At 40.7% G+C, this 23,739-nt stretch overlaps 1 protein-coding gene across 4 annotated transcripts in view; it reads right to left on the bottom strand.

Moving 5' to 3' along the window:
• The window catches only part of CAP2 (cyclase associated actin cytoskeleton regulatory protein 2), a 209,245-nt gene that overhangs the window by 100,364 nt on the left and 85,142 nt on the right, over positions 1–23,739 (bottom strand). For all 4 annotated transcript variants that reach the window (XM_049884528.1, XM_049884538.1, XM_049884518.1 and 1 more), the window contains exon 4: positions 7,129–7,206. In XM_049884528.1, the coding sequence (XP_049740485.1) occupies positions 7,129–7,206 (78 nt within the window). The remainder of the gene's footprint in view (positions 1–7,128; positions 7,207–23,739) is intronic.

Raw genomic sequence — 23,739 nt, 5'->3', positions numbered from 1 at the left:
GCAATGCATCATTTGATTTCTTGACTGCTGCTTCCATGGGTGTTGATTGTGGATCCAAGTAAAATGAAATCCTTGACAACTTCAGTCTTTTCTCCGTTTATCATGACGTTGCTCATTGGTCCAGTTGTGAGGATTTTTGTTTTCTTTATGTTGAAGTGTAATCCATACTGAAGGATTTTCATTAGTAAATGCTTCAAATCCTCTTCACTTTCAGCAAGCAAGGTTGTGTCATCTGCATAACGCAGGTTGTTAATGAGTCTTCCTCTAATCCTGATGCCCCATTCTTCTTCATATAGTCCAGCTTCTTGGATTATTTGCTCAGCATACAGATTGAATAGGTATGGTGAAAGAATACAACTCTGACGCATACCTTTCCTGGCTTTAAACCACTCAGTATCCCCTTCTTGTTCTGTCCTAACAACTACCTCTTGATCTTTGTAAAGGTTCCTCATGAGCACAATTAAGTGTTCTGGAATCCCCATTCTTCACAATGTTAACCATAATTTGTGTTCTGATCCACACAGACGAATGCCTTTGCATAGTCAATAAAACACAGGTAAACATCCTTCTGGTATTCTCTGCTTTCAGCCAGGATCCCTCTGACATCAGCAATAATATCCCTGGTTCCATGTCCTCTTCTGAATCCAGCCTTAATTTCTGTCAGTTCCCTGTCGATATACTGCTACAGCCGCTTTTCAATGATCTTCAGCAAAATTTTACTTGCATGTGATATAAATGGTATTGTTCGATGATTTCTGCATTTGGTTGGATCACTTTTCTTGGGAATAGGCATAAATATGGATCTCTTCCATGAGTCGGCCAGGAAGCTGTCTTCCATATTTCTTGGCATAGATGAGTAAGCACTTCCAACACTTCATCCGTTTGTTGAAACATCTCAATTGATATTCCGTCAGTTCCTGGAGCCTTGTTTTTCACCAATGCCTTCAGAGCTGCTTGGACTTCTTCCTTCAGTACCATCAGTTCCTGATCATATGCTACCTCTTGAAATGGTTGAACGTTGGCTAATTCTTTTCGGTATAATGACTCTTTGTATTCTTTCCATCTTCTTTTGATACTTCTTGCATAGTTTAGTATTTTCCCCATAGAATCCTTCACTATTGCAACTCGAGGCTTGAATTTTTTCTTCAGTTCTTTCAGCTTGAGAAACACTGAGAGTGTTCTTCCTTTTTGGTTTTCTATCTCCAGCTGTTAACACATGTCATTATAATACTTTGTCTTCTCAAGCCGCTCTTTGAAATCTTCTGTTCAGTTCTTTTACTTCATTATTTTTTCCTTTTGCTTTAGCTGCTCAATGTTCGACAGCAAGTTTCAGAGTCTCTTCTGACATCCATCTTGGTCTTTTCTTTCTTTCCTGTCTTTTCAATGACCTCTTGCTTTCTTCACGTACGATGTCCTCAATGTCATTCTACAACTTGTCTGGTCTTCAGTCATTAGTGTTCAACGTGTGAAATCTACTCTTGAGATGATCTCTAAATTCAGGTGGGATATACTCAAGGTTGTATTCTGGGCTCTCAATCGGAACCTGGAATGTATGAAGTATGAATCTAGGAAAATTGGAAATCATCAAAAATAAAATGGAATGCATAAACATTGATAGCCTAGGCATTAGTGAACTGAAATGGACTGGTATTGGCCATTTTGAATCAGACAATCATATAGTCTACTATTCCAGGAATGACAGCTTGAAGAGGAATGGTTTTGTGTTCATCTCTAAAAAGAACATTTCAAGATCCATCCTGAAGCACAATGCTGTCAGTGATAGGATAATATCCAAATGCCTACAAGGAAGACCAGTTAATACGACTATTATTCAAACTTATGCACCAACCACTAAGGCCAAAGATGAAGAAATTGAAGATTTTTATCAGCTCCTGCAGTCTGAAATTGATCAAAATGTAATCAGGATGCATTGATAATTACTGGAATGACAAAGTTGGAAACAAAGAAGAAGGACCGGTAGTTGGAAAATATGGCCTTGGTGATAGAAATAACACCGGAGATCGAACAATAGAATTTTGCAAGATTGATGACTTCTTCATTGCAAATACGTTTTTTCACCAACATAAACGGTGACTCTACACATGGACCTCACCAGATGGAACACAGAGGAATCAAATCGACTACATCTGTGGAAAGAGATGATGGAAAAGCTCAATATCATCAGTCAGAACAAGGCCAGGGGCCGACTGTGGAATAGACCATCAATTGCTCATATGCAAGTTCAAGCTGAAACTGAAGAAAATCAGAGCATGATTAAATAAGTTGAGGAAAACGTGGGTTTAACAAAATTTAACATGTTTCTTTACTGAATAGAGTATGGATTTTTCTCAAACACATTTAACTCAGAAAAGTTTTTTTTTCACTTTGTGCTAAATAAGTCTATCGTTTTATTAATATCACTACAATATAAATATTACATCAAAAGCAGTTGTTTTATTATTGCTTTTCTATTGTCATTTTACTTCCTTTATGATGCTTTTCCTGATCACCTTTGTCTACAAGTTTTGTTGTTATTGTTAGGTGCCGTTGAGTAGATTTTGACTCATAGCAACCCACGTGACATAGTAGGCCTGTCCCTAAGGTTTTCTAGGCTTTAATCTTTACCAGAGCAGATCGCCAGACATTTCTTCCACTAAGCCAAGGGGTGGATTTGAACTGCCCACCTTTCAGTTAGCAGCCAAGCACTTAACTGTTGCCCCACCTACCGCCCCTGAATTTCTGTAGCATTAATGGTCTACCTTACTTGATTGGTAGTTTGCTTATCGTTGATAAATATAAACTATTGCTAGTTTTATGTAGTCGCCCCCTGCTAAATATAATCTCTCTGAAAGCTGGCACTCTGGCTTAAAGCAACAGCGTAGAGCCCTGGAAACAGCTGAGGCAGTGAGGGTAGACGTTGGCTGGGAGGTCTGGGAACCAGAGTTACCTGGAGGACAATTCACTAGCTGTGGGACCAATGAGTAAACCACTTACCCTCTCTCTGAACCTCTCTTGGCTCACCCTTAAATTGAGCGTGCTGCGAGAGATGATTTTGGAGGTCTCTTCCACACCTCCAGTTGCTGTTGCCTCCAACTCACAGTGACCCCATGCGTGTCAGAGTAGAACTGTGCTCCATAGCATTTCCAATGGCTGGTTTTGGGGAAGCAGATCGCCAGGACTTTCTTCCAAAGCGCCTCTGGGTGGATTTGAGCTGCTAACCTTTTGGTTACCAGCGGAGACCTTTACCGTTTGCACCACCCAAGGACTCCTTTCCACACCTAATATTCCGTGTATGCCTGCCCTCAAGCCTTACCCCATCTCACAGGAGTTTTGTAGAGTGCCTTGCCCACAGCAAGCACTTAATAAATATCTGCTGGCTGACCAACTGGGAGCTTGCAGTTTCATGGGTTCCTAAATCTTATCAGTATTCTTCTTTTGTGTTGTAGGAGGTTGCTAACTTGTAGCTGGCCAAGATGCTCACCCTTAAACTTGAACATCTAGTTTATACAACCCTCAGGCCACAACTGACCACAAATGCTGGTTTAGGCCTCTCTTATGCTTCCTCATGGCCTTATGGTGGCATAGTGGTTAAGTGCTACCGCTGGTAACCAAGACATTGGCATTTTGAATCCACGAAGCACTCCTTGGAAACTCTAGGGGACAGTTCTACTCTGTCCTATAGGGTTGCTATGAGTTGGAATTAACTCGATGGCAATGGGTCTTTTGGGTTTTATGCTTTGGCAGCGTAAGTAGTCACCTGCATTCCTCAGTGAAAACAACAAGTGGTAACCTGCATTAGAGGGATCAAAAGCACCATCTGGAAGGTCCTCCTGCCCTAAAATATCTTCCCATCCCACTGTCTGAAACTCCTATTCAAGTTTCATTCCCTATCTTGTTTCCCAAAGCCCTTATCACAACTCTAAGTAAGTAATTATATGAGTAATTATTGAATAACTCACCCACTAGAGAGCAAGTGGACTTGCAACAGGCATCTAGTAAGAATTAAGAAGGTTCCTGGTGGTGCAACCAGTTTGCACTGGACTACTACCTGAAAAACTGGAGGTTCAAATCCACCCAGCAGCACTGCAGAAGCAAGGCCCAGCAATCTACTTCCAAAAGAATACAGCCATTGAGTACCCTATGTGCAGTTTTACTCTGAAGCACGTGGAATCACTGTGAGTTAGAATTGACTCAACGGCAATGGGTTAGGGGTGGATAAGAAATAAACTTTTGTTATTATAAGCTGTGGAGCCCTGGTTGTGCAGTGGTTAAGAGCTCAGGCTGCTAACCAAAAGGTCAGCAGTTCGAATCCGCCAGCCATTCCTTGGAAACCCTATGGGGCAGTTTTACTCTGTTCTATAGGGTCGCTATGAGTCAGAATTGACTCACGGGCAATGGTTTTTTTGTTTGTTTGTTTGTTTTGTTATAAGATACTAAGATATTGGAGATATTTATCACTGCAGCATAACATACCCTATATTGGCTGATACAGAAATGTCGGGGAAAAGAATGAGTTCGATATTTGTCTATTAAGCCTGTTGCACTGGTGGGGATTTTAGGTGGCAACACCTGAAGTTTTGTTGCTTAAACTGTAGCAACAGATCAGCTACATCAACACCACCTGGGAGCTTGAGAGAACTACAGAATCTCAGGTCCCATCCCTACTGAGGACCTACTGAGCCAGACTTTTCATTTTAACAAGATCCCCAGGTGATTCAAATGAAGATTAAAGTTGAGAAGCAGTGGTCTAGCCAAAAACCAAACCCACTGCCATCCTGTCAATTCTGACTCATAGTGACCCTGTAGAACTGCCCCATAGGGTTTCCAAGGCCGTAATCTTTTTTTTTTTTTTTAATTGTGCTTTAGGTGAAGGTTTATAGAGCAAATCAGTTTCCCATTAAACAATTAATGCACATATTGTTTTGTGACATTGGTTGCCAACCCCATGATGTGTCAACACTCTCACCTTCTTGACCTTGGTTCCCCATTTCCATTTGTCCAACTTTCCTGTCCCCTCCTGCCTTCTTGTCCCTGTCCCTGGGCTGGGGTGCCCATTTAGTCTCATATACGTGGCTGAGCTATGTGTATTATTTTTTGTTTTATGTCTAATCTTTGATAACATTGCAAAGAATGGGAATTTTAGAACATTTAATTGTGCTAATGACGAACCTATACTTAGACCGAGAGGCAGTTGTTTGAACAGAACAAGGCGATGCTGCATGGTTCAGAGGCAGAAAAGGTGTGCATCAGGGTTATATCCTTTCATTGTACTTATTCAATCTGTATGCTGAGAAAATAATCTGAGAAGCTGGACTATATGAAGAAGAATGGGGCATCAGGATTGGAGGAAGACTCATTAACAACTTGCGTTATGCAGATGACACAACCTTGCTTGCTGAAAGTGAAGAGGACTTGAAGCACTTAGTGATGAAAGATCAAAGACCACAGTCTTCAGTATGCGTTATACCTCAACATAAAGAAAAGAAAAATCTTCACAACTGGGCCAGTAAGCAACATCCTGATAAACGGAGAAAAGATTGAAATTGTCCAGGATTTCACTTTACTTGGACCCACAATCAACGCCCATGAAAGCATCAGTGAAGTAATCAAATGATGCATCGCACTGGGCAAATCTGCTGCAAAAGACCTCTTTAAAGTGTTAAAAAGCAAAGATGTCAGTTTAAGAACTAAGGAGGGCCTGACCCAAGCCATGGTATTTTCAATCACCTCACATGCATGCAATGAATTAGGAAGGCTGAAGAACTGACACCTTTCAATTATGGTGTTCGTGAAGAATATTGAATATACCATGGACAGACAGAAGAACGAACAAATCTGTCTTGGAAAAAGTACAGCCAGAATGCTCATTAGAAGTGAGGATGGCGAAACTTTGTCTCACATATTTTGATGTTATCAGGAGGGACTAGTCCCTAGAGAAGAACATTATGCTTGGTAAAGCAGAGGGTTAGCGAAAAAGAGGAAGGCCCTCTACAAAATGGACTGACACAGTGGCTGCAACAATGGGCTCAAGCATAATGATTGCGAGGATGGCACAGGATTGGGCAGTATTCTGTTCTGTTGTACATAGGGTCACTATGTGTTGGAACTGACTTGACAGCACCTAACAACAACAACAATCTTTGACTGAAGGGTGAACCTCAGAAGTGACTATTGAGATAAGAGGGTGTTTTGGGGCCATACTCTTGGGGTTTCTCTGGTCTCTGTCAGACCAGTAAGTCTAGTCTTTTTTTGTTAGTTAGAATTTTGTTGTACATTTTTCTCCAGCTCCATCCAGGACCCTATTCCGATCTCTGTCAGAACAGTCAGTGGTGGGAGCCAGGCACCATCTAGTTGTGCGTGACTCAGTCTGGTGGGGGCTGTGGTAGTTGTGGCCCATTAGTTCTTTGGACTAATCTTTCCTTTGTGTGGGGGCAAGGGAGACCCTTGGTGACATAGATTGGCATTATAGCCACAGTGATGGACTTGGACACAGCAGTGATTGTGAGGAGGGCACAGGATTGGGCAGTGTTTCATTCTGTTGTACATAAGGCTGCCATGCATCAGAGTTGACCAGAGGCAGCAATCTATCTATCTGTCTGTATGCCATCTATCACCTATATGTTATCTATCACCTATCTATATATCTGTCATCCACCTATCTATCAATCATCTATCTATCTGTCTATCTATCTATATCTTTCTTTTGGAATAGGAGCTGAATGAAATTTGTATGTAGAATTTATAGTGAGAAGTTCTGATGATCATAGCAGTGAACAGTTTTGGACAACAAAGTCACACAAAATGTGACCTAAAAACTAGTAGTAAACACTTCCTTGATTATAAAAAGCTTGTGAGGCAAATAAAAAGAATAGAATACAGATGATATGAATAAGTGAACCATTTAAACTGGTGATATCAACTGCCACAGTATGCATCTGGCCATAACGACATAGTAGTAGGAGGAAGGCATTATTGCTCCCCCCCCTCCATTGGCATGTATTTTTTAAAACACCTATTAAGATTATGAAGACAGAAGAAATGTTCCATGTCACGATCTGAACTGGAGATGGGACCTACATGTACTATAAGTCTCAATTTTGGAGATGCCTCTTACAGTATATTTCTTACCTCTTGGGGTTGTTGGTACTGAGAGGCCATCAGAAGGAAAGCCCGCTGTGCCTGGAAGGCGCTGTGCACCATTTCTGCCTGGGAACAAAGAACAAGTGGACAGTTAAATGTTTGAGCTCCTAAACAAAAAGCTACCTACCATATGATCCAGCAATTCCACTCTAGGTGTATATCCAGCAGGAATGAAAACATGTGTTCATGCAAAAACTTGCACATGATCATTTACAGCAGCTTCACTCACACTAGCCAAAGGTGGGAACAACTTAAATGCCCATCAATGGATGAATGGATAAACAAAATCTAGTATGCTCATCCAACGGAATATTATTCAATCGTAAAGAGAAATGAAGTTCTGATACACGCTATGGCATGGATGAACCTTGAAAATATGCTAAGTGAAAGAAGCCACTCAAAAAAGACTACATCTTATGTGATTCCATTTATACAAAATGTCCAGAGTAGGCAAATACATAGAGACAGAAAGTAGATTAGTAGTTGCCAGGGATTGGGGGTAAAGGGAGGCAGAGGGAAATAAGGAGTGATTGCTAATGGGTATGAAATTTCTTTCTGGAGAGATGAAAATATTCTGGAATTAGATAGTGGGGATGGTTGCACAACCATGGATTGTGCACTTTAAAACAGTGAATGTTGTGGTGTGTGAATTGAGAAGCTGTTAAAAAAAAGTCTAAGTCCCAAAGTGCAACTGTTTTCAAATAGTGTCTCTCCTATCCTCTTTCATTGTGTGCCCAAATCTGCTCTATACCTTCTGAGTGGGAAAAAGATTGTCCCTTAAGCCATTCGGGTGAAGATGCTCACCTACAGCCAGCAGCTTCTACGACTGCTCTTTGAGATGGGTCTGGAGGAGATTTCAGTGCTATTGGGTAGCCCTGGTAGAAGGGACCCCACTGGGACACATCCCCCTAAAAAGAAGTTGTGCAGGTGGGAATGCCCTCAAGGAGGGGAGTTATACTCCTGGTCCTCACCTTCTACAAGTCTTAACTAATTAATTCTTTAATTTTTTAAATTAAAAAATTATAGAAAAGTACCAAGAACAACATAATAATTTCCAATATTTTTGTCTTTATTCAAATATTTTCATTCAAAGATTGACAGTATTTTCTAGTTTTTTTAAATCACAGTTGTTTTTATAAAATAAAACATATGGATTTTAAATGATTTTTTTAAATGCAGAGTTACAAAGATTAAAGTGTGCCTCACAACCTAGAAACACTAGATGAGTATCACTAGAGCCACCTACTAAGACATACACACGAGAGACATTTATAAAATGAGATCATACCCTAGCTGTTATTTCTTAAAATAAAAAGTATACATTTTAACAGTGATTAAACAGTACAGACGAAATAAACAGAACTGTTAAAGTTCAGAAAAAAGTTTCCAAACTATAATCGTTACTATTTCCTAAGTGATCATTCTAAGGTAAAAAAAAAAAAAAGATCATAAAATATTAAGAGGTTGGAATAATTACGTGCTTGCACTTTAAACTTCATGTTACAATTTTAGATGATATTGATTTACTCCTGCTGGGAAAGATGAAGACATATGTAGTCTCCCACTTTTTTCCACCCCTGGCCCTCTATCTTCCATATTCTTTGGTTAAATAATTATTTTTATTTTGCCCAATTGAGAGCATTCATACTGTCTCTGTAACATTAGTTCCCATTGTTGTTTAGTATCATTTCTACATAATGCAAGTTTATTGGTTCCCACACTTAAAATAAACAAAAAAAAGTTTATTTTACCACGGCTGAGTTACTCCTGAGTTATTTCCACCTCTTTACTATTGACGAGACCCTCAAAATCAAGAATTCTCTTTAAAACGATCTCATAGTTGCTTTAGTTCTCCCAAGTTTAAGCATGTCTTCTTGCTGTCTTAACAATATCTTGACTGAATATGGTATCCTGGGGTGACTTTCTTTCTCTGTATCCAGGCAGGATGGCACTAAATGCTTCAATGGGGAGGACTGAAGCCAGTTCAATTTTTTTTTTCATTCCTTGTAGAAGACAAGCATTTTCTGGCTTGACATCTGAAGAATTATTTCTTTATCTCTGAGATGTGATAGCTTAACTAAGATATGTCTGAGTTTTAAACATTCTATATTTCCTGGAACAGATTTGGTCCTTTTTTTTCATTTCTGGGAAATTTTCTTTTCAGTTCAATTTGTTAGATTTTCTACTCAGAGATTCCAACTATTATCCTCAGATTGTATAATATTTTCATGTCTTTATATCTTTTAGATTCTCTTGGATTGTCTTTAAATTCCTTCTCTTTCTTCTATCTTCACTGTGATTGCATGAGTTATCTATTGTTAAAAAACAAACCAAACCCATTGCCGTCCAGTCGATTCTGACTCCTAGTGACCCTTTAGGACAGAGTAGAAGTGCTCCACAGGGTTTTCAAGGAGTGGCTGGTAGAATCAAACTGCCCACCTTTTGGTTAGCAGCCTGAGCTCTTAAGCACTGCGCCACCAGGGCTCCAATCTATTGTTAGGAAAACAATTTTCAAGTGTTTCTTTTATATTTTAGCATTTCTATTTATATCTCATTTCCACAATAATATTGTTTTATTCCTTAATTTGTTTTGTTAGACATGCAGTTTCCCTTTTCATCTCATTCTTATTGTTTTATCACCTTGTCTTTAGGCTATTTAAAAGGTATGTTAATACCCTTATTAAGTTATGAGAATATAAGTTATACTCTTGTTACGCCATTTTGAAGAATCTGTTTCTGTCCCTTGAGTTTCATTTTCTTCGAGAGGGAGCCCATGCCTGTTCTTCGCATGCTGTGTTCCTTCTGATACACACTATTTGTAACTGCCACGCCGGTTTTTTTCATCTTGTTCCTGCTCGAGCAGCTCTGTGCAAATATTCTAATTGCTCTGATAAAGTGTGGGTGAGTCTCTTGCCACCGTATTGGAGACCAGTTAATTTTCCCTTTCAAGCAACAGTTTGAGAGCTAAATGCTTTGTGTTCTGTCAGCTCTTCTGGGGCCTGATGGAATAGGGAACAGGGAAAGGGAGAGGTCAGCTGGGGTGGTGTCCAGTCTTTATCTGAGTACCTGAATGTTGCTCATTCTTCTGGGAATCTGTTAAATAGCCTATCCCAGGATTCACTCCACCTGCTTCTGACACCCACCATTCTGATGGGATAGTGCCCACAAACTTTAGGGCATTTCCCTACTTCAGAACCTAATCCTGAAGCCTTTACATCTACAGAGGGAGGCAGCTCCATGGTCTCCTTTTCCTTTTTTATATTTTCCTCTCCTGATTTCATTTCCTCTAAGGTTTTTTTTTTTTTTTTTTAAGGTATGTCTTCAAGGGGGAGGGGAAACGGGCAGAGTTAGGAACCAAAAGCTGCCCAGCCATCAGTTAATGAGACGTATTGTTTTAGGTTATGGGTTTTTGGTTTGGTTACTATTACTGAATTTTATTTATTTATTTGGACTCATTTTGGGGGAGGGAAAAATTCTATAATTCACTTTAATTTTGCCATCTTAACAAGAAAGCCCTATATCCCCTTTTATAGGGCTTCCTCACATACATATATATTCTTTTGAGCTTACTGATTTCATCCTTAATCTCCTCCTTGTTAACTTCACATCTGTTTGGGGCAGTTTCCATCTCTCTGCCATCTTGGAGGTGACTTACTTTGGATAGATAGAGAAGAACCACCTTAATACGTTTTCAAAAACACGTATCCAGAGTATCAATAACAAGATTGGGTTGATTTCATCCCATTGTCAATATCAGGCCATTCTCTGGGCTGAAAGGGTAAAAGTGTTAACTAATTGGGGAATGAATCTTTATTTAACACATTCATCATTCTACTTCATTATCTTTGTTCATTATCTGATAAGTTTTCCAAAATATTTACTGAAATAAGCAACTTCATTTTGTTTCTAACTTTCCTCATTAGTTCTTTACTAAGGATGAGTCGGAATTGACTCTACAGCAGTGGGTGGGTTTTAAGAAGCAAATGCTTAAAATCAAACCAAGATTCGGTAGGCCACTGACATTAAAAATCACAAATTCAGTAATCATCAACATAACAGGTTATGTCTCATGAATGTTTAAATGAGCATATATTTTTTACAAAGCCATTTTGTAGTATGCCATCTTCTCTCTGTCCTGGTAGCCTGATTGCTGGGTCTCTATGGCTTAAAATCTCAAATTTTGAATATTCCTTAGGAACGAATAGAGGATTTTCGTATTTCACTCTTCTGGAGGCCATCATGACCATAAGAATGTGCAGCTCTGAGCTGTGCGAACATTTATTCGTGTGTCTTAGCTACCTAGGGCTGCCGTGATAGAAATGCTACAAGTGAGTGGCTTTAAAGACCAGACATGTATTCATTTCAGGAGGCTAGAAGTCTGAATTCAGGACATGGTTCTGAGGGGAAGTCCTTCTTTGTTGGCAGCCCCAGGAGTTCCTTGGAATTCTTTAGTGTTCCTGGGCAGCTGTGTTTCCCCTGTGTGTGTCTCTGGGTCTATTCTGGTCTTTTTATAATCCAGAAAGAATCTGGTATGACCTCATGCACAACTAACAAGATCATATCCACAGGTATAAGGGCCAGGATTTACCACATGTATTTGGGAATACATTCAAGCCCCAACACCATGTATCAAAATGCATATTTCCAGTGGTTCAGAAGAACTTCCGTCAGTCTCTAATGACCACGTTTCCAAAGAGAAGACTGAAATACAACTTTCCAATGCCTGTATACAAACAAAATAACTGCACTTCTACCAGCAACAGTAATATAGGGGCATCTCCTCATCTATTACAAACCTTGCCCAATTGACTGAATTATAGTTGCTGTGGGAACAGTAATTTGGGGTTGCCTGGTTTCTGGTGTTAAAACTGCGGCTCAGAAGTACAATAATATTTTGTAGTTATTGAAAGATTACTACTATCATTAGCCTTTTCTACTTTCCCTACTACCAACATTTAGCCTGTTGCTAGCAGAGCAATTCTCTGGTGGATCCGATTAGCATTTCATTAATTAATTGCTTTATGCAAATAGCCTTTCACTCAACAGTAGGGACTGAGGTTGGGGTGGAGAATAGCTGTATACCTAGATAATGTCTTTAACTCACCTTTGCACTTTCTTGTGTAGACAGAACCTTTCTGAGGATTCAACTGTATGCTTCTCCGTCTAATACCTCCGAGGAATGCTGGGCACAATTAACAGCCCGTAACCAAAGCCAAGTTCCTGGGTGGTGCGATAGGCTACTTACTAACTGAAAGGTTGGTGGTTCAAACCCACCCAGACGCACCTTAGAAGTAAGGCCTGATGATCTGCTTCCAAAAGATCACAGCCTTGAAAACCCTATGAAGCAGTTCTACTTTGTATATTTGGGGTCGCCATGAGTTGGAACTGACTCAGTGATTACTGACAACAACAAACAACCAAAACCAAACCAAACCTGTTGCCACAGAGTCATTTCTGAGTCATAGAGACCCCATGTGTGCAGTGTAGAACTGCACTCCACAGTGTCTTCAATGACTGTGATCTTTGAGAAGCATATCAGTTAATAGCCAAGCAGGTAGCTGTTTGTGCTACCCAGGGACTCCTTGCAGACTCTAAGCCACATTTGTTTGTAACCTCAACTCTGTCCACATTTTAAAGGACTTTCATTCCAACTTTCAGATACTCTGATCCATCTGCTTCTTACTTCCGGAAAGTTCCAAGAGTCCCTTCATCAGATAGCAACCCATTTGTGAGCAATGTTACTAAACCAGCTGAGTCCGATAACTTGAAAGGGAGAATTCAGCTCACTCAGACAGTTCAAAACATTGTGAAAGGAAAAACCAAACGTAGGGATTTTTCAGTAACGACACATAATTGAGGGGTTTTGCTGAGCTTGTCCATCACAAGTGTGCAGGGCTCAGAGAGGGAATGACTTTTGTGGGTGTGCATGAGAACCTATTTGCCTGTGAGCACGTATGCGCTGAGAACATGGAATAGTTTTGCTAAAAGTCAAGGCTAGCATTCTGTTTGAACTCTATCAACCGTCACTTAGGCAACTGGGGCTCTTGTACAGCCAGGATGGTGGAACGCCTGTGGTTCTGTGGTCCTAGGGTGAAGAATAGGACTATGAATTCCAATGATCAGTTCAAAGCAAGCCTCGGGACAAGCAGACATGAGCTAAATATGACTTATTTCCATCTAATCCCCTTGGGAGAGAGAGCAGACTCACTGGAGAAGCCCAATTGAACTCTGAATGCTCATCAAAGCTTTGCACTGTTTAGCTGGACAAGTCACAGGCTGCTGCAAAGTACTATGTGGATGACAAAATGAGCAAGGCACAACTAGGGGGAAAGGACAAGACATGGAAAAGTTGAGAAAAGCATTTCCAGATCCTTCTGTGACTATATCAGGTCGTTTTCGAGAACTGGATACAAAGGGAAAGGGCCCTTCTCCCTCTCACTACCGCAAGTCTTAGAAAGGGGCAGGATGAGTGTCTGCTTGTTGTTATTTGTGGTTAGCTGCCATTGAGTTGACTTCTCCTTATGTACAACAGAAGGAAACGATGCCTGGTCCTGAGTCATCCTCATGATCGCTGGCATGTTTGAGTCCATTATTGTGGCTACTGTTCCAATCCATCTCACCGAGGGTCTCCCTTGCCCTTGTGGCCCTCTACTTCACCAAACATGATGTCCTCTCTAGTGATTGATCCCTTCTGATGCCATGTCCAAAGCAAACGATTTGGACAATGTTTGGCTATGATCCATAACATTTTCATTGGTTAATTTTCAGAAGCAGATCACCAAGTAGACAGTCTTCCTAGTCTGTCTTAGTCTGGAAGCGCTACTGAAACCTGTTCACTGTGGGTGATACTGCTTGTGTTTGAAGTACCAGTGGTATAGCTTCCAACATCACAGCAACACGTAAGCTACCACAGCATGACAAACTGACAGATGGGTGGTGAGGGCATCGGCTTACTCGGTGCATATCACAAGCCCTGGGGAAGTCACTGCTAATGCTATTCCCCAAAGACCACAACTGGTCTATCAATGCCCACTATTTCATAATTATGGCTACTGTATTTTCAGATCTTATTCTTTCAGGACCTCTACTCCATCTGAATGGAGGATTCTTTTGAGTTTCATCCAATCAAAGGTGAGGAGGGATCTGACAGATGAAAGTAAGATGGGAAAAATAGCTGGGGGAAAAATAAAAAGGTAACAGGATGCTGTTATGGATTGAATTGTGTCCCCCAAAAATGTGTATCAACTTGGCTAGGCCATGATTCCCAGTATTGTGTGATAGTCCACCATCTTGTTGTCTGATATGATTTTCCTATGTGTTGTAAGTCCTATCTCTATGATGTTAATGAAGCAGGATTAAAGTCAGTTATGTTAATGAAGCAGGACTCAATCTGCAAGATTAGATTGTACGTTGAGTTAATCTCTTTTGAGATATAAAAGAGAGAAGCAAGCAGAGAGACAGGGGGATCTCATATTATCAAGAAAGCAATGCTGGGAGCAAAGCGTGTCATTTGGACCCAGATTCCTGCACGGAGAAGCTCCTAGACCAAGGGAAGATTGATGAAAAGGACCTTCCTCCAGAGCTGACAGAGAAGAAAGCCTTCCCCTGGAGCTGGTGCCCTGATTTGAACTTCTAGCTGACCAGACAGTGAGAGAATAAACTTCTGTTTGTTAAAGCCATCACTTGTGGTATTTCTGTTATAGCAGCACTGGATGACTAAGACAGATGCCAAAGACAAAATTCACCCATTTTACAATTTTGCTTAAAACAAAATTAGTTTTGTAGACATGAGCAGAATCTCTGACTTCTTGATTCCTTTTCTGTTGTTGTTAGTTTGCCACTAAGTTGGCTCTGACTCATGGAGACACCATGTAAAATAGAGCGAAACATTGCCCGGTCCTGTACTATTTTCACGATTGTTGGTATGCTTGAGTCCATTGCTGCAGCTACTGCATATTTTGAGTGCCTTCCAACCTAGGAGCCTCATCTTCCTATAGTTGGCAACATTCTGTTGTAATCAATAAGGTGTTCACTGGCTGATTTTTGGAAGTAGATCACCAGTCCTTTCTTCCCAGTCTGTCTTAGTCTAGAAGCTCTGCTGAAACCTAACCACCATAGGCAACCCTGCTGGTATTTGAAATACTGGTGGCATAGCTTCCAGTATCATTGCATCACACAAGCTACCACAGTATGACAAACTGACAGATAGTTGGGGGATTCCTTTCCTAGGACTCCTTTATTGTCAGAGAACAGAGAAGAATAGAATTGGGAAAAGTTTGGCCAAAGGGAGTGAGAACAAAGAAGATTATGAGAGCTGCATAAAATGGTGTTAGGCCAAGGGTTTTTTGAAAAATGTTAATAAGACTGACTTCTTAGCTACTAATGTTCACCTAGTGGAAGAAGACAAGTGGTCATGAGCTAAGCCAGTCATGAGGATTATTACCACCTGAAAGTACTTACAACGCATGCCATGAGCACTTTGCTTCCGTCTGAGCACAGAGCAGCAGCAGCAGTAATGGGAAGTTACAAAAGGGATAGAGGATGACCATCTGCAAAAGCAAAGGCTGGAAATGGGTTTTAAAGGCGCTTGTCCCTCCCTGACTCCCAGTTTCAAGAAATACCAATCATCCAATGAATCAGTAATGGCGGGGTAGGAAGGTACTTCTTAGGAAAGAAAAGAGGAAAGAAAACTAGTTGTTGTTGTTGTTAGGTGCCATCAAGTCGGTTCTGACTCATAGCTACCCTATGCACAACAGAACGAAACACTGCCTGGTCCTGAGCCATCCTTAAAATCGTTGTTATGCTTGAGCTCATTGTTGCAGCCACTGTGTCAATCTACCTTGTTGAGGGTCTTCCTCTTTTCCACTGACCCTGTACTCTGCCAAGCATGATGTCCTTCTCCAGGAACTGATCCCTCCTGACAACATGTCCAAAGTATGTAAGACACAGTCTCGCCATCCTTGCCTCTAAGGAGCATTCTGGCCGCACTTCTTCCAAGACAGATTTGTTCGTTCTTTTGGCAGTCCATGGTATATTCGATATTCTTCCCCAACACCACAATTCAAAGGCGTCAACTCTTCTTCGGTCTTCCTTATTCACTGTCCAGCTTTCACATGCGTACGATGCGATTGAAAATACCATGGCTTGGGTCAGGCACACCTTAGTCTTCAGGGTGACATCTTTGCTCTTCTACACTTTGAAGAGGTCCTTTGCAGCAGATTTACCCAATGCAATGCATCTTTTGATTTCTTGACTGCTGCTTCCATGGGTGTTGATTGTGGATCCAAGTAAAATGAAATCCTTGACAGCTTCAATCTTTTCTCCGTTTATCATGATGTTGCTCATTGGTCCAGTTGTGAGGATTTTTGCTTTCTTTATGTTGAGGTGTAATCCATACTGAAGGCTGTGGTCTTTGATCTTCATTAGTAAGTGCTTCAAGTCCTCTTCACTTTCAGCAAGCAAGGTTGTGTCATCTGCATAACGCAGGCTGTTAATGAGTCTTCCTCCAATTCTGATGCCCTGTTCTTCTTCATATAGTCCAGCGTCTTGGATTATTTGTTCAGCATACAGATTAAATAGGTATGGTGAAAGAATACAACCCTGACGCACACGTTCCTGACTTTAAACCAATCAGTATCCCCTTGTCCTGTCCGAACAACTGCCTCTTGATCTATGTAAAGGTTTCTCATGAGCACAATTAAGTGCTCTGGAATTCCCATTCTTCACAGTGTTATCCATTGTTTGTTATGATCCACACAGTCAAATGCCTTTGCGTAGTCAATAAAACACAGGTAAACATCCTTCCGGTATTCTCTGCTTTCAGCTAGGACCCATCTGACATCAGCAATAATATCCCTGGTTCCACGTCCTCTTCTGAATCCAGCCTTAATTTCTGGCAGTTCCCTGTCGATATACTGCTGCAGCTGTTTTTGAATGATCTTCAGCAGGATTTTGCTTGCTCGTGATATTAATGACATTGTTCTATAATTTTCACATTCAGTTGGATCACCTTTCTTGGGAATAGGCATAAATATGGATCTCTTCCAATCAGTTGCCCAGGAAGCTGTCTTCCATATTTCTTGGCATATAGGAGTGAGCACCTCCAGCGCTGCATCTGTTTGTTGAAACATCTCAATTGATATTCCATCAATTCCTGGAGGCTTGTTTTTTGCCAGTGCCTTCTTTTTTTTTTTTTTTTTTCAGAGCAGCTTGGACTTCTTCCTTCAGGACCATGAGTTCCTGATCATATGCCACCTCTTGAAATGGTTGAATATCGACTAATTCTTTTTGGTATAATGACGCTGTGTATTCCTTCCATCTTCTTTTGATGCTTCCTGCATCGTTTAATATTTGCCCTGTGGAATCCTTCACTATTGCAACTTGAGGCTTGAATTTTTTCTTCAATTCTTTCAGCTTGAGAAACGCTGAGTGTGTTCTTCCCTTTTGGTTTTCCATCTCCAGCTCTTTGCACATGTCATTATAATACTTTACTTTGTCTTCTCGAGAGGTCCTTTGAAATCTTCTGTTCAGTTCTTTTACTTCATCAGTTCTTCCTTTTGCTTTAGCTGCTTGATGCTCAAGAGCAAGTTTCAGAGTCTCCTCTGACATCCATCTTGGTCTTTTCTTTCTTTCCTGTCTTTTCAGTGACCTCTTGCTTTCTTCATGGATGATGTCGTTGATGTCATTCCACAACTCGTCTGGTGTTCGGTCACTAGTGTTCAATGCATCAAATCTATTCTTCAGATGGTCTCTAAATTCAGGTGGGATATACTCAAGGTCATATTTTGGCTCTCGTGGACTTGCTCTGATTTTCTTCAGTTTCAGCTTGAACTTGCATATGAGCAATTGATGGTCTGTTCCACAGTCGACCCCATCCTTGTTCTGACTGATGATATTGAGCTTTTCCATAGTCTCTTTCCACAGATGTAGTCAATTTGATTTCTGTGTGTTCCATCTGGCGAGGTCCATGTGTATAGTCACCATTTATGTCGGTGAAAGAAGGTATTTGCAATGAAGAAGTCGTTGGTCTTGCAAAATTCTATCATTGATCTCCAGCATTGTTTCTATCACCAAGGCCATATTTTCCAACTACTGGTCCTTCTTCTTTGTTTCCAACCTTTGCATTCCAATCACCAATAACTGGCAATTGGAATGCAAAAGAAAATGAGAGCCCTGGGTAAAAATGTGCTAATTCCATTTGGGAGTAGATGCTGCAGGCCAAGGAAAGAATGCCTCAAACAAACAAGAGCAAAAGTGAGTGCTTGAATACTTATTTTCTTATAATGACTTCAAAGGTTCTTATTTCTTGTGAGAGGCTTGGATAAAGTCCAGAATTTTGCGTGGTCTTCAAATCCTCCAAAATGGGATCCTCATCTTCTGGCATCATACCCACGACTCCTCTGCAAGCACCCTCTGATCCAGTAGGATGGTCCCTCAAGAGACCCAGGACTCCTCCAGAAAAAGCCCTGGGATAGGAAATATATTTATAAACCCAGAACCTACCTTACACAGCTCTTTTGCCTCTTTGATACAGAAACCAAGACTAGAAAGATTAGTGAATTTCCCAATATCAGTGGACAAGTTTAAGATTAAAGTCCACAACTACTGACACTTAGTCTACTGCCCCAACCCTAATCCCATATTAATTATCCAGCCAGACGTCAATTCTGAAACATGGCAACCCCATGTGTGTCAGAGGAGAACTGTGCTCTACAGGGTTTTCAATGGCTGATTTTTGGAGTACATTACCAGGCCTTTCTTTCGAGGTGCCCCTGGGTGGACTTGAATCCCGAACATTTCTGTTAGCAGCTGAGCATGTTAACTTTTTGCACCATCCAGGAACTCCATACTAATGATGTTGGCAGGTTAACTTTGTACATACGGTATCTTCATTGTTTTTCCCAATGGGACTCCAAGACCCTAAAGAGTTAGGATATCTTGTTCTACCCTTTTGTATCCTCTACTGAGTCTGGTGTGGGACTTTGAATACAGTAGATTACTTATAATTATTTATTGTTTGACGAGGATTCCACTCGTTGTATTCTAGAAAAAAAATAAGTCCAGGAGCTGACACAGAAAACAGACTGGGAGGATGACCATCTGCAAAAGCCAAGACTGGAAATGGATTCCACAGGCCCTTGTCCCTTCCCTGATGCCCAGTTGCAGGAAATCAATCATTCAATGAATCAGTAATGGTGAGGTAGGAAGGTCGTTCTTAGTCTACACTGTCTGACCCAGAATTGAGAGGTTCTCTGAAGTCTTCAATATTGTTTCACACTCTACATGGCTTTGTCTTTGCTTCCTCTTCCATTCTCCCAAGTATTTATTTCCAATTCCTAATTCATTCTTCAAACCTCTGTTCCCACCTCACCCACTGCCTGGCGTATAATAGGTGCTTAAGAACTACTGACGAGATGAATGAATGAACGAAAAGTATGGTCAGGATTTGAACTGAGTGTAAATTATTTAATGTCAAATCCAACAATATTGGCTGTAAGTAGTAGATGGAAAAGCTATAATAACTCAACATCCTTTCAACTTCTGCTATCAGTGCTGTGAGTTCAACTATCCACCCCTCCACTTTTTTTTTAAGGAGTAAAAATTTGGTCAGTTTCCATTTTTGGCAACATTATAGAGCTTTCACCCCAACTTCAGCCTCTTGGTGACAGAAGCATCTCTCTACTACTTGCCTTTTGTTGTGTGTATGGGGATGTTAGGGATTGAATTGTGCCCTCTAAATAGTTATGTTGAAGGCCTAACCTCTGTACTTGTCAATATGACCATGTATGGAAAATGGGGGTTTCTTTTGTTATGTTAATGAGGTCATACTGGAATAAGGTGGGTCCTAAACCTAATCACTTCTGAGTCGTGTTTTAAAAAGTACAGAATAAACACAAACACAGCCTCCTTAGGGCCACACCCTGAGTTCAGACTTCTAGCTTCCTGAACAGAATATAAACTTCTGTTCTTTAAAGCCACCCACTTGGGAAGTTTGTTATGGCAGCCCAAGCAAACTAAGATGGGGATTTGTGGGCAAAGTGGGAGGGGGATAGTGTTATGAGCACCAGAGATGTTATGAACACCTATGCAGGAGGGGCATAAGGGCAGTTATCTGGAAAGGATGGTGGGACTACAAAGATGCAGGTCACTAAGAGATTATATAATAAGCCCTGGTGGTGCAGTGGTTAAGAGCTCAACTGCTAACCAAAAGGTTGGCAATTCCAAGCCACCAGCCAATCCTTGGAAATTCTGTGGGGCAGTTCTACTCTGCCTATAGGGTCACTATGAGTTGGGATCAACTCTATGGCAACATGTTTAGATTTTTTGTTTTTGGTTTTTATTTGGATTGTTTCTGTTTCCTAAAAATATCAAAGTTCTTTAAAAATGCTTTTATCCTCAGTACATAAGATTTTATTCTTTGGGCATATTATTGTTATCAATAAATATGATAATATGAGGATACTTAGAGAATCTTACAGATACTATGGAGAGGTAAAGCAACACCCCAAAACCCCACTGCAGTCAAATTGATTCTGACTCATAGCGACCCTATAGGACAGAGTAGAACTGCTCCATAGGGTTTCCAAGGCTATGATCTTTGTGGAAGCAGAATGCCACATCTTTCTCCCCTTTGGTTAGCAGCCCAGTGCTTTACCAGTGTGCCACCAGGGCTCCTAGCAACACCCCAAACTGTCCCTTTGTGCCATCACTACCAAGAATAAAACATACAAGTTAGGAATTTTTTCTCTGCTATGACTTCTTTAGTTCCCATGAACTTTTGTCTGTTTTGCATAAGTCTGGGGAATAGCTCTCTCTCATCCCAATATGCCATTAGGAAAGGCCACAAAGAAGAAGCCAGAATGACCATTAACACAGAAACTTGTACATCTGTTTGTTCTCAAACCACTCTGGGGGCAACATCTGTTTGGTCAGTAACTTAGTCTAAGGTTAAGGTTTTTTTTTTTTTTTTTCTTAATTAATATTTTCTTGTGTTTAAGGTAGAAATTTACACAGCAAATTAGGCTTCCATTTAACAATTTCTCCACAAATTATTCAGTAGTATTGGTTACATTTTTCACAAAGTGTCATCATTCTCATTCATTCCAGTCTGGTTGTACCATTTTCAGTACTCTAGTTTCCCTGCCCCTTCACTGTCTCATCTTTGCTTTGGAGTAATAAGGTTAAAGTTTCAGAAATGAGCAATCAGATTGACTGCTATTTGTAGCTGAATCTGTAATTGCCACAGTAAGAGGGGTGAAAAACAAACAAACAAAACCTCAAACCCGTTGCCCTTGAGCCGATTCTCACTCATAGCGACCCCATAGGACAGAGTAGAACTGCCCCATGGGGTTTCCAAAGAGCGACTGGCGGATTCAAACTGCCGACCTTTTGGTTTCCAAAAGGGGAAAAGGGCCTAACTTTACTTGGACTACATCTGGTCCCACCATTCCAGTCAGCCATCTTAATAACTCAACTACCTGCACCTGCCAGGCTTGTCATGTGACTCAGAGATGACTCAGTCACTTGTCCCTATATACGACCCTCACAGATGACTGTTTTAATTATAAACAAGACTTTACAATGTATAGTTTTTAGGTTCGGAATGTCCTTATGAAATAGCTGTGCCATGATACCAAGGGTAGTTATCTCTGAGTAGTGGGACTAAAAGCTGCTTTGACTCTCTTCTTCATACACTTATTTTAAAACTTTTCCACATCAAGCATTTTTTATTTTATTATCAGAAAAAAATTTTATTAAAAAGACATAACTGAGTAATTATACAGTTATAGAATACTTTCCAAGTATCGACTTATGTGCCTAGGTGCTCCCAGGTACAAATGAGAGGAAATGAGACGTGAACTAGTATGATCATTAGTGAACGTGAGTGGTAAATGATAAGGAACCAATTGTGTGGAACAGACAACAAACATTCAGTCTTGAAAGGAATGGGTTATTGATATCACCAGTCCATGGGGGGAGCCCTGGTGGCACAGTGGTTAAGAAGCTCAGCTGCTAACCAAAAGTTTGGCAGTTTGAGTCCACCAGCCACTCCTTGGAAACCCTATGGGGCAGTTATACTCTGTCCTATAGGGTCACTATGAGTCGGAATCGACTTGACAGCAATGGGTAAGTAGTCCATGGAGGACTGTAACCAAAATAGCACAGCAGGTGGCTTTAAAGAACTGAAATTAATTTTCTCACAGTTCAGGAGGCTGGAAATCTGAATTCAGGGCACCAGCTCTAGGGGCAGACTCTCTCTGTTGGCTCTAGGGAAAGAATCCCTGTCTCTTCCGGTTTCTGTAGCCTGGTTCCTTGCCTGGTTCCTTGGTTCCTTGGTTCCTTGGCGATCTTCACGTGGCATCTACTTTCCCCCGTTTTGTGCTTCCTTGTCACCATGTGTGTTCTACTCTTTTTATAACTCGGAAGTGATTAGGTTTAGACCACACTGATATGGCCTCACTAACATAACAAAGAGAAACTTATGCCCAAACAGAATTATATCCACAGGTATAGAACCAAACCAAACCATACCAAACTTGTTGCCATCCGAGTCGATCCCGACCTCATGGCAATACCATTTTTTCTTGGCTATAATCATTACAGAAGATCGCCAGGCCTTTCTTCCACGGTGCCACTGGGTGGGTTCTAACCACCAACCATTAGGCTAGCAGTCGAACACAAACCATTTGCAACACCCAGGGACCTTAGGGGTTAGGATTCTAACACATATTTTGGGGGAACACGATTTAGTCCATAACAATTTCCCATTTGGTTAGCTTGAAAAAACACAAGAAACATTATCATGAAAAAGGGAACGTGTTCATTCTGAATAATAGTTTTCCTTTGCTCCAGAACCCAGGAAGTACACTGCCCGGTGCTCAGTCATTTCTGATCATCGTATCCCTTAACGTGGCTCTATGGCTCTTCAAGACAAGGACGTCTTCATAAATTCAGGCACGGCTACCTTTCTGAAGTATCCAGTGTGTGCACAATAAAACAGGAGCCTAAATTTACAGTCTGACTAGGGGAAGATGTCACAGCCCACTTACTTAAAAAAATGTTGGCAATACTCCATTAAATCACAAAGACAAGTTAATTTAAAGACTCTGGCTTGCTCAAACACCAACACAGCTACCATTAATTTCAGGCTCTGCCTTAGCCGAAGCATGCATCAAAAGGGCAATAATTTTATATTAGGTAACTGTTATAAATTAGTATTTTTACTACCCTTACTGTTTACTTTTTTTTTTTTTTCATTTAATGATTCCACTTCCATTGGCAGAGAAAGGAGGTACGCTGATTGAATAGGGCTAAATAGTTTTGCAGACTGGAAAGGAAAGATGAGTAGGTAGATTCAAAATATCATGTTAGACTACCAGGCACCTTTCATTAAAAAAGAAAAATCATTCAGGCATTGATAATAAATGAGGTTAATTTTTCATTAATAGGACTGTTGCCTTGGCAACCCCCAGCTCACATAAGTATTTGCATCAGCTACACGGTACAGTTCTGACACTAACAGCTCCAATATGACCCTTCTACATCCATGCCTGAACTCTTCTATTTCATATCTCAGCTGCCTGATTTGTCTCAGTGAGG

Source organism: Elephas maximus, chromosome 1 (genome assembly GCF_024166365.1).
Source record: "Elephas maximus indicus isolate mEleMax1 chromosome 1, mEleMax1 primary haplotype, whole genome shotgun sequence".
In the NCBI taxonomy this organism is placed as follows: domain Eukaryota; kingdom Metazoa; phylum Chordata; class Mammalia; order Proboscidea; family Elephantidae; genus Elephas; species Elephas maximus.
Note: the sequence above shows the minus strand (reverse complement) of the source record. Positions and strands in the feature narration are given on the sequence as shown.